This window comes from Bombus terrestris, chromosome 13, assembly GCF_910591885.1.
Source record: "Bombus terrestris chromosome 13, iyBomTerr1.2, whole genome shotgun sequence".
Classification (NCBI taxonomy): Eukaryota; Metazoa; Arthropoda; class Insecta; order Hymenoptera; family Apidae; genus Bombus; species Bombus terrestris.
In genome coordinates, this window is record NC_063281.1 from 13,694,285 (window position 1) to 13,706,781 (window position 12,497).

Consider the following 12,497-nt stretch of genomic DNA (forward strand, 5'->3'; position numbering starts at 1 on the left):
GATATGACGTTTATTGATAAATTCTTTATTCGTTGTTAAATCTACTGGACACTTGATTCATTATAACGCCATGTTTCTCTCTGACACGTCCTCAAAAAACAGAGAAACATAAATTCAGTACATAAGGCTCATGGTAAGAAACTAATAAACTTCTATGTGATCCTTTTACCAAGTCGAATATCATAAGAAAATAAAAAGTTACAATACCAGTAAAATAATACAACAGTGGTGGAGGGTGAAATCTTCGAAATATGGCTACAAAATTGACACGTCATTGGTAATACACCAATCAAAAGAAGAATTTATAGAATACTACCAATCGTTTTAACCGGTTGCAGAGTCGACTACGGTCAATCTACTTTCGATTCAACAGTCGAAATGAAGATGGCCGCCGAGGTGAGGTGGCTTTTAATTTTTCATGTATTTTGTGTAATTTATGCGGTTCTCGGTGAGACACCCCATCGAAAATTCGAATATAAATACTCATTTAAGCCACCGTATCTCGCACAAAAAGATGGGAGCGTGCCTTTTTGGGAATACGGAGGAAGTAAGTAAAGTATCAACCTAACCAATTACGCGTGTTATAAAATACTGCCGTATGTTCTTTTCTTATAGTCGGCTTTTTGATTATTTAAATGGAAAGCACTATTATTTTGTTTAGAAATTCCAATTTTAATTGAATTTCATACTCTTGAATGAATTTATGCATTAAAATGATGATATTTACTTGGTAAAATTTGATGAAATTTCAACAATCACAACACATGTACATGTTGTTATTTACACTTGAAATGCAAATTTAGTTTATTCTAAACATTTAAACACAGCTAATCGTTCGAAATCTGTTTTCATACATAGGAATTCAATTTTATAATTCAATGTTATGATATATAGAAGTTTATTATCATATCTATGAACTTATGGTACATCATATATTGTTTTATAAGTAATTTTTTGTTGTTCTATCATTTACAACAAATATTATCTTTATTTCAGATGCAATTGCCAGCGCAGAAAACGTTAGAGTTGCTCCATCGTTGAGAAGCCAGAAAGGTATGTAAAAAATTGATTTTATTAACTTCTACTTTTAATTTTCTTAAATCATAATAAAGATTATTTCTTAGTGTAAATAAAGATATTTTAAACTGCCACTTGGTAGTTATTATATGACATCCATTATTATTATATCAGGCATATGGGCAATAGAAGTTAACATAATATAATCCTTTTATATTAATAAAAAGTGGTATGATATTTGAATTTAAAATAATATTCAGGTGCGATATGGGTGAAGCAGCCTGTTACCTTTAATTGGTGGGAAGTTGAATTAATATTCAGAATAACAGGAAGGGGAAGAATTGGAGCTGATGGTTTAGCCTTTTGGTACACTGCTGAAAAGGGTGCTTATAATGGCACTGTCTTTGGCAGTTCTGATCAATGGAAAGGTCTTGGAATTTTCTTTGACTCCTTTGACAATGACAATAAACACAACAACCCTTACATCATGGCAGTCCTCAATGATGGCACAGAAAGCTTTGATCATACTAAGTGAATTACATTTCTTATTATATTTTTTAGTGTTATTAGTGTTAATTAATATTTTCAATGAATGATTCTTTACCTTGATTTTAATATAGCGATGGTACAACACAGCTATCTGCTGGTTGCTTAAGAGATTTTCGTAATAAGCCATTTGCTACAAGAGCAAAAATTGAATATTATGAGAACATTCTAACAGTAAGTGTATTTATAAATTTATATATATATATATATATATTCTTATTTGCTATTGTACTTGTCATATAATTTTTAATGTTTAATTAAAGGTGCTATTCCATAATGGTATGACAAACAATGAACAAGATTACGAAATATGTTTCCGAGTTGAAAATGTTGTTCTACCAAAAGGAGGGTACTTTGGGGTCTCTGCTGCTACTGGTACTTATTATAAGAAGAATATCAAGTTAATCTTTATCTCAATATAATTACAATTTTCTATAATGTTTCATTTAAGGTGGTTTGGCCGATGACCATGATGTTTCACATTTCTTAACACATTCTCTATTTCTTACTGGTCAGATGAGGACTGAAGAACATAAAGTATCTCTTGAGCTTGACCAACAAAAGCTTAGTCAAGAGTATATGGATTACCAGAAAAAATTGGAACAACAGAAAGAAGAGTATAGGAGGTAAAGAACATTACACAAGCATATTTCAAGTATAAGGTGTATTTTCATAAAATAATTTAATTCAACAGAGATCATCCAAACGAACATCGTGAGAAAGAGGAATTTGTAGAATATTTTGAAACTGATAATCAAAGAGAATTGCGACAAATTTTCTCTGGTCAAAGTCAAATGTTCGATGCGCTGCGCGAACTTAATAGGAAACTCGACGAAATAGTTGGTAGACAAGAGCGATCTTTAAGTTTAATATCCCAACTTCAAGTTGGTGGTAAGGTCTTATTGAATCATCGATAATTAAACATAAATGTAAATAGGAAATTTAGCAACTATAAAATAAGTAGGTGTGCAAGTGGGAGGCCAACCAGGACAAATACAGCTTATTGATACAATTCGCCGACAAGAAGTCGATACTGTTTTAAATAATCAAAAAAATATAATAAGTACAGCAAAACAAATAGAATCCTATATAAATGAGGTGCATTCCAAGACTGATCTTATTCTTAATAATCAGGCTCGAAGTCCTACCGCTCAGGTGTTTATTGACATTTAATTTTGTTATTTTTCCATTAATATTTTCAACTAAAAATGAATATTATATAGGTGCAGCCGATGGGATATGATTATCATTCACTTATTTCGGAAATGCGAGATGGACTTAATACATTAAAAAGAGATATTACTCAAATAAGCACTAAAGTAAACAATGGTGTAACAGATTGTCCGACAACGAGCTGTTTAACAACAACGATGTTCTTACTTTTTGTGGCAGTTCAGATGATCATTTTACTAGCATACAGCATGTACCGGTAAATATTTGCTTTATTTTAAATATTTACTTTGTCTTATATAGATGATGTAGCCATAGTTTATCGAACTTAAATTATCTTTTTGTTTGCAGAGACAACAAAGAAGCACAGGCGAAGAAGTTGTACTAATGCTTGTTTTCAATCCTACAGTGCAGAAGTAAGGGTATAAAAATAAATTTCTACCTTTGCGTACTGATTTAATATTTTTATCACTTGTTAATCGTATTCGTAAAACATGCATTTTTGCTGAACATTTGTACAATAAACACATTCTTCATCCACGATAGACCTAACGTGATATGATAAGGAGCAGTCAATGCTCCTAAAGTATGATAAAAAAGAAATCATTAATTATGCTCAGCTTGGTATAATTCAGTCATTTTGAATATAATTCTCGACGCGTCATATGTTTCTTGTCATTGCAAACCATAGACATAAATATATATAAAGTGGCAGAAAGTAGACGCGAAATTGAGGTGAATAATCTAATATCTCATTGATATTCAGTGATCTTCGAATGTGACGAATTTTGTTGTGTTTAGATGGTTGTGTATGATATATATTTTTTATCACCGTTCATTAGAAATACTTTGTGTTATGTGCACATTTTTTTCTTAACTAATTTGCTTTAAAAAGTAATTGTTTTTTCTTACATATTGATTTATCGTAACGTTAAAAAATGTATACATGTTTGTATACAAATTTCGTATCGAAAATTGGCATATCGAATAACGGAAGCTGAGACAATTTTTTCCACAAGAAGTCTAATAATTATTATCATATTACTTATGATATTTGTCGATCTGGTACTACATTCCCTTAGGCGATCGAGCGTGTAGGTAAGTTCCACGTTTCTAACGTGTCAGATACTTAAAATTAAAAATAAGAAACCCGTAATATGGCTCTATCGAATTCAAAGTAAAAAAGCAGAATGGGAAAGCAACGTCGAACAATCACTACGTTCCCGAAGCTCTATTATAAGAAAAGTTTTTATTAATCGAATACGTACTTTGTAAGTGTATATGGTGTATCGAGTAGAAGCGTAGAGAAAAACAAACTCGAATTATCCGCAAACTCGGTATTGTCAACCTTATTGCATTTGTAAAAGTTTATCGAAGATTGTAAATGTATAATGAAATATATCTGATAATAAAATTACTAATCGAAAAAATATGATTTGAAGTTTAATGAACGAGTTGAACTTCAAAGAAACTTGCACGAGACTGCGATTATTTGAAAACTAATTGTAAGTGACAATATATCGATCAACCGTAATCCTCGAAACGATTGAAGCGATCGATCGAAATCTGATGTAACGAGTAGTCTAACAAATTGCACAACGGTTTTGCTGAGTCTTCTTATCAATTTTTGAAGAATTGGATATGGGTATGTGCTTGTTCTGTAAAATTTTAAAACATACATTATATGTTAAACTTTATCAAATGTCTTTTGTACAAATAATTGCATTTTTATTTCCTTTACAAATAAAATATAATTTTCTTTCGTACTATATACTATATCCCTGATGAAACGGTATAGAAAACTAGATAAAGAGTGAAATATTAAAAAGCGTAAATTAAATAAATATTAAATTAAAGTATTATGGTTATAACCTATAACGTAACAACGAAACAGAAAAATGGCGAAGCTTCATAACTAATTAATAAAGCTTTTAGAAAAAATATAAAAGATCAACTATTAAATAAAACTGTTATTTAAATAGAATTGTCCAGCTCTGTTTATCAGCGTAAAGCTATTTGATTACTAATTTTATTGATTTCGCTAAGGATTATTCCATTTATCAGGCACTTATGCCTAAAGAAATATTTGTTTAACGTTGTATATCACAGAGTAATATTTTTTAAAATTAACATTTTTATGGAACAACAAATTTATTAATTCGATATCAAAAATTCACACATACAACAACGTAAGCTTCACGATAGGATTCTCTTATACATTCAAATGCATAATATTAATTTTGTAGTTTGTAATATTGAGATAGTTTTTATTAAGTTTCTAATTTAGTTATATATTATTTAATTCAGTATTTCTTTTCTTATCAGTGGTTCTCAAACTTTCTTTAATCACAACGTACCTTAGAAAATGTATAAATATTTTGATCCACTTTGTTTATAGATTCTAAAACTTACTCGAAAGAGGTATTTATATGTATCAAGATTGGAGTAAATTAGAGATGTGTAATACAATTAAAAATACTGAAAGATCGTAGATATGTACTTAGACTAGCGGCGGCGGCGGCGCACCCTATGGGAACCACTGTCATAGACAGAGGTTCCTTCAAGTTTGCTTCTTCAAATTTATAACGCAATAGCAGAATTTTAAAAGTTTCAGTAGCCAAATCACATAAATTTTAGACTACGAAACTTGTGATTTATAAGTTCGAATATTCTATCTTTTATTCATTCGCCAACGCTCAAGCACTTTGTAACAATCAGCGTCAAACGAGGCGAACGAGAGAAAACGCGTCGTGGTTAAATCTTGCGAATGATTCAATGAAAGTTGAAACGATGCTTTTGGAAAGAGAAACTGATGCTTATTTGCAATGAGATAAGTACGCTGTCTTCGCACGACCGAAAAGATGATCCTATTTTATCTTTTTTATAACGGATATTTCAACTTATATATGCAACGCTGTGCTTGATAAAAATGTTCACGTAAGATACGCGAGATAAGATACAGACGTACGGACGTTGTTTATATTCGTAAATATTGTATGCAAATCTAGAAATTTGACACGTCTTTTAACAGATATAACTGAAATGCAAAGCGAATAAGCAGTACCAGAAGTCGAGGATACGACACATTAAACTAGAATATACGATATTATATCTCTTTATCATTACACAAGCGAGATGTGAAAATGAATAAGCGGTTCTAGAAACTGATAATAGAATTCAATATTGTATTTTGTTGAAATTTTGATAGATAAGTTTCATTTTTGGCTAACGACGATACCTTGAAATACGAAGAAGAACGTACCAAATTCAGTTACCCAATATTTTGCCACATCTTCCGTGTACGAAGAAAAACCAACGACGTATCTTCTTCTACGGACCATTTCGATTATAAAAAAAAAAAAAAGAAAAAAGCAGAAGAAGCTCATCGAGACGTGGAAGCACCCGTAGATGCTGGGCGTTCAAGAAAACGCGGTAAGGGGTGAGGTAAAAATTGGAAATTCGCTGTATTTCACTCGGATCGTCCATTTCTGGGAATGTTTCACCCTGACACGGTGTACCAGCCCCTTTGGTGAAAATGTGACCAATAAGAACGGTTATCTAGTGGCGCAGAATCCGCAGAATTCAACCCTTGTTGCGGCGAACAGTCTCGATTGGTGCGGTACGATCCAATCGCACGCTAGCCGATATTGATCTCCTTGAACGGGGGTTGAATTGTTGAAACTTTTTTACTGGCAAAGTTGTAAAGTGTTTTATGGCTGACGGGGAAACTGGCGGCGGCGGTGTTATGCGATGACCATGAGTTATTAAAATTGTCGAGGACGCTTCGATGCTTTTGCGAATTAATGGAGAGGATTCGCTGAAATGGTTATTATAATTTTCTAGTTTGGAGCTTTTGGTAAATTTCTTTCTCCCTATTACGTTATCCGTTGCCAAATTTGCCATTTGATTTAAATTTGAACTCTTCCCTAGGTTATGCAAAATTGAAATATAGTTAGAACCAAAGGTTTCCACAAACATGTTTCTTAATACAGATATAACTATTTGGAAATTGTGATTCAGAATTTCAAATATTCTTTGAAAATATCGTTCTTTGAAAATATTCGTCTCGTCGAATGTTAGATGCAGATTGTTGTCATAACGAAATGGATATTCATTGGGAAGGCGAAAGATGAAAAAACAGCCTCTCTTAAAATAACAGTTTAGAGAAAAATCATCTCCACTTTACTGTGTAAGCAAAAGTTACCCCCGTTGCTATATAATAGCATGTCGTACTCGATAGTATGACAAACTCTGCAAAAAATGCATAGGGGAGAATGAAAATATGTCAGGCATTTATAAACTTAATCAAATTTATTTTCTATGGAGAAGATACGAATAGATTTGGCTCGATGCGCATGACGATGTTATGTTTTTATTTTCCGAATATCGGTCGAATATCTTACATCGGATATGAACATTTCACAATATTATTTAGAAATTGAAACAGAAGGAAAAAGAGCGAAGGGTAAAAGTCTTTTTCCTTTAAGAGGAGGATCGGCAAAGAGGATATACAAAGTAAAAAGAGGGATGGAAAGAGAAGTAAAATTGCAATCAACATCGATACATGTAACAAAATAAAAAAAAACGAATACCACACCTCTACCTATCGATATATACGGGAATTTACTAATATTTCAATTCGTTAACAATAATATAATACGTATTCGTAGAAATCAAATTAATGATTCAATTATAAGTTAGATTTCATTTAAATTTCATTTTTCCCTCGAATAAATGTCTCGTGTGCGCGATTCACCCTAATAAATCAGAAATTCAGTTCTGCGTGTCCAATCATCGATAGTGCGAATCGCAGAGAGAATATCGGCTATAACGAATCGAAATATATTCTGTCACGTGCGTACATCTGCAAGGGTGGAGACGATTGTCTAATAGATTCGTACAAATAGACATCAATATACATATACAAATATACACGGTATTTCAAGAAGAAATATTTCTGAAGTGACGACCATTTCTTTTAGTATTACCCTGTGCTTGAAGGACATCCCTCACGCAGTAATTAATTCTATAATAATACGAAATCGTAATAAATAATTCCCTGTTTATTCATTAATATCGCGTTATTTACTTTTTATTTAATTGTGAAGTGCAAACATATTGTAAATAATGTCAATGCAGCAGACAATAGAACTTTACGTCATTTTTCAAGAAAATGGTTGAGTCGCGACCTGTGGTTCCTCCGAAATCTCTCGTTCCTCGATAACCTTGTTTGAGACGAGTTCTATACGATGCAATAAAAAATTGATTTTAATATATATTAGATAGTGGTCGGGACACTTATTTTTTATTACATTCAGTATAGTTTAATCGATTATCAATGTTCCGAGTACATCTTCTCCTTGATACTCGTTAGATCGATACTCCAAATTAACGTTTTCACTGCTCATTTTTTGGACAAGTACAAACTTTAGGCCAAACTTTATGGAACACCCAGTATATACATTATATACGAAAGCGAGGCGTATAGAATGGCGCAATACACGAAATGCGCGATTTATGTAATCGGTCCCGATGCAAGGAGGATGATTTAGGATAGTCGGGGACGTAATTCACCGAACGATTTGGTTGATCGAATTGCCAAAACGCGTCTATCGGTTCGATTGATTAAAAGCTCGGCTGCACTTTTGGGGTGGCCCGATTGAAAGTCATATTCATACGGGAGCGGGGAAGGCTGCGTTTCGTCGAGATCGTGTTATCGTTCCTCCTGCTAGGATCAACCCCTACGACGAACAACCCTTAATTTTATTCATTACGTATCTGTTCAGTTTGGTTAAACGTTGGATTGTGCAGCGACGATTAACGCGCAATTTATTCGATTAACGAATGCGTTGAGTAATACGCGAATGGTGTAAACGAACGAAGAAATGTTAATTGGCAGATTTGAGCGGGTTATGGAGTTTGTACGATATGTACGAACCTATAATGAAGGATTGAAAAAAATTGGATACATTGAGATCATTTTTAGGTGAAGCGAAGGTGTTATACGAAATAGCGATACATACGATACTACGATGTCGACGTATACGATACTATTCGCGATCGTCGATGATATCGCGTATTTTTTCCATTTCTCGGAGAGAAAACTTCTGCAATAAAGAATAAAAATTGATCGTCCATGGAATCGCAAGCTCGAGAGTAGACTTTGTTCGTCAAGGTTCGTCGGGCAAGGAACAATAAGAATTTATTGAGCAAGAAAGAACACTAGGGATGATGACATTTATAATCTTTCACGAGAATCATAGATCAACGATGTTTTTGCTCGGCTTACAGGGGTGTCTTTGGACACTGAATTCGATTTTAATTATTATTAATCGCCCTTCGTCACCGGGAGGGGTACTAGACTTTCCTCGCTTTCCCGTATAGCTTTCATGCTAATGTTCATTAGCTTTTAATCTTTCTGACAGCGAATACAAAGTTAGCAAAGAAATTGTTTCATACGAATTACGCAATTTGAACGATCAATATGGCAACGATAATACGTTGACGTTACGTGAAATAAAGATATCTATAGCGGCGCATGAGTTAGCGAATATAGCTTGTATACTGATTTATTATTTTAAATTTATTATTTTGTTAGTCACCGACCAACCATTCTCCTACGCATAAACCTCTATAAATCTACTATTTGATGTGCAAAATCTCGGAATATTCATACCCTAAATTGATTATTATTTCTTTTCTTTTTATTTTTGCAACTCGTTGATACATAATTCATTATGGTGTTACAGAGAAGGAACCACCGAACGTGGAAACGTAGGCTTTTATCGCCGTTGCAAAGTGACGACAGAGGAAAACAAAGTAGTGACTACTTAAGAGGAGAGTATCGAACCACTTAAGCAGTAATCTGTCGAGGAGCGTCCTCTTTATTCGGCCTGTCAGGGGTGGTTTGTGTACACTAGCCAGTGTACGTAGCAACCCCTTGTAGGTGGGGTGTATCCTGCGTAGCTCGCCGCAAGGGTAAGTAACTTTTGTCTCTCGTGGACACGCGATTCTACCGGCGGGGGTCTTTCACGAGAATTTCGGCGCACGTAGATGGAAGCTAGCCACTCAGAATGGTCAGTTTATGTGGTTTCTGGATATTTATGGGGTGCAGGAACGATCCGAGGGACCGGATCACCGCTGCCAGCTATATATCCTACAAATTGGACGCGGAAACTCGTGAAAATGCGAGCCAATGGCATGATCGAATTTCCGCTTTTCGCATGCATTCGCTCTATCGAGCTTTCGAATACTCGTATCCCATTTAATGTTTTCGAAAAGACGGGTGGCTTATCTATAGATACACGATAACTCTCGAAAGTGTTCGAACATTTACCACAGATCATTCTATGCTAAAGTTTTTGAAACTTCACTGACGCTATAACGAGATGCGATTATCATAGTTATGTTGGTAAAGTTTGAAATAAAAAAATAGAATGGAAGAATAGAAAGAAAGGTGTTATTTAGGATCTTCAAAAAATACAAACTTTAAAAAAGCAACGTGTCATACGTATTGCGAGGTATCGAAGCTTAATACGAAGCAAATGATACGATGAATTACGCGTAGCCGTATACGTATATTGCGTCATGGTGCGCCGTACGCGAGCACTTGTAATTTAATATTCGCACCCCGTGAACACGTTCATTACTTAAGTCCACACCCGGTACAATGCATCCCTTTGCTCGTATATCCATGATCATTCTACCAGGACTAATGCACTGTGTGGCCAAATGCTCGATGCGATTTAAATGCCAGGGGTTAGTCAAGTACCTCGTCTACGGTAGTTAACACCCTCGACACAGTTTGCGCGAGCAATTCCCTCTTCCTTCTTTCCTCCAGGGACTAGTTAACAGCCGTTTCATTCGCAATCCACGTCTGCTGTCATTTATCTGCATTTTTTGTTGTTTAAGCTAATTTAGTAGCGTAACGTTATCGTGTTCAGTTGAAAAAGTTTACTTCGTCCGGAAGGAATTACATCGATCGTTCTTTATAAGAAGAAATTCATAAAATTACTTTAGCCGTGGAATAAAGGACACAGATAAAGATAAAGATGAAGGAACAGTTTTTATAAACTCAATTATCTTAACGATCGTAAGACGTAGTAAGGTTTCGATAGATTTTCTTACGATTTCAACTTACGTTTGACGAATTATGCCATGTAATATTTCATTTTGGTGGTCGCTAGGGGTATTTCTTGCGTTGAAACATTTGACGCGATACATTATACGAGGGAGTTAATGTAACGAGCCAAATTACGAGCGACACGTGTGCTAATTCGAGTTTATAATTTTAACGGCGCGTACTGAAACGATGCGACGATTCTCGCTGATTTAATTAACCCCAGGGGTTCCATTTCGTCTGTCGTTTCGAGTAACGCGTTCTCGATACTTTTTAAGACAGTGGTCGTGGAAATAACGACCAACTGTAACAAATCAGTTTATAGTAGCGTTGTCAGTCGGTACACTGTCGCTATTAACAGCAACGTCTTAATAATTTTTATGTTATAAGATACATCCATACATACAAATGAAACGAAGTACTGTGAAATAAAATAACTCGACACAAACTGTCGCGGTAATCTACAACTCAACGATACCAGTTGAGAATTCGTAGATAATAATATATTATAACATTACGAACAAATGAAATATACAACGAACAAGAATATTCGCATTTATTTATCAAAAATATTAGGCAGCAAAAGCCGATCGCGAATTACGTTATTATTTTCGCATCAACGGAAATGGAATTAATAAAAATGAATTATCGGAAACTCGTGGATATTTACGACGTCGACGAACTATCTACCGAGGCAGGGTCGTTCGAATTAATTACACTTCGATGCAATTTTTCTCTGTCCCATGGATACAAATCGGAATAGAACTCGAGGGAAGCTGCTTGGTTTCCATGGCTCTTGGATTTTCGTTGTATCGTTAGGGTGGTGCCCTGCCGCGCTTCCGGTATCCGGTTCCGCCAGATATTTTTATACCAAGGGGACCAAGGGAGCGATGATTCCATGGAATCTGAAAAGTCAGTCGGGCGAAAACGGCGACCGCGTACGAAAAGGGAGAACGAATCTGTAAGGGAAGAAACAGTGGAGATAGAAGGGGGACGAGACAAGCTAGCGATACGTCGTCACATTCGCTTGGACGAACAGAGAATCACGACGTGTCATTTGTCAACGAGATGCTTTTTCCGGAAACTCGCCGTTCGCAGGGAGTCCGCCGGAAGTCGCCACGCTAATCATTCTATAGAAAATGCGCACGCTCAGTGTTTATTCGATTGGATCGAGCCGTGGTTGCATATAACAGTAGAATCACAAAAGAACACGATTACGACAACTTGACTTTTTTGATTTTATCGAGTTCATTTCGAAGTTTATATATTATTAAAACGATAACTTATATTTACATATTTGGTACCCATAATCGAAAATTCTTTTAAACTCTGTACCAAGCAATAAAGAGAAATGGATATCGTAGAACGTCAAAGTGATTACAAAACATCGCTATTAAATATTCAAGATCGTCGTGTTATAAATCATCGTCTTCATCGGGGAGTACTCGAGCAGAAATCGTTCTACGCATAAATTCTCTTCGAATTTACGATTCACGGTTGCCGCATTAGACACGGGTAACTTTTTATGGTGATTTCGATAGCCGCACACGTTTCGCTCTTGCTCTCGGTGCGCATCCCCCACGCGTACGATCGAGAATTTGTCGAATCATCCTCGACTGAACTCGCAAGGGCTTGTTCCATTGTA

At 35.0% G+C, this 12,497-nt stretch overlaps 1 protein-coding gene across 1 annotated transcript; it reads left to right on the forward strand.

Annotated features, from left to right (window-relative positions):
- Nucleotides 1-384: 384 nt before the first annotated feature.
- Nucleotides 385-3,121, forward strand: LOC100652326 (protein ERGIC-53). Its single transcript, XM_020866305.1, has 10 exons — nt 385-547; nt 997-1,053; nt 1,278-1,548; nt 1,638-1,737; nt 1,827-1,938; nt 2,015-2,189; nt 2,258-2,454; nt 2,528-2,718; nt 2,787-2,992; nt 3,085-3,121. Exons 1-10 carry the CDS (start codon nt 385-387, stop codon nt 3,119-3,121), a joined length of 1,509 nt encoding a protein of 502 aa, XP_020721964.1.
- Nucleotides 3,122-12,497: the final 9,376 nt, after the last annotated feature.

What these genes read in the sequence shown, in the direction of transcription:
- LOC100652326 (XM_020866305.1), top strand. Translation starts at nt 385, where the DNA reads ATGGCCGCCGAGGTGAGGTGGCTTTTAATTTTTCATGTATTTTGTGTA. An exon ending in TTTTTGGGAATACGGAGGAA is followed by an intron (nt 548 to 996) that starts GTAAGTAAAGTA and finishes TCTTTATTTCAG; the next exon opens with ATGCAATTGCCAGCGCAGAA. An exon ending in CAGAAAGAAGAGTATAGGAG is followed by an intron (nt 2,190 to 2,257) that starts GTAAAGAACATT and finishes TTAATTCAACAG; the next exon opens with AGATCATCCAAACGAACATC.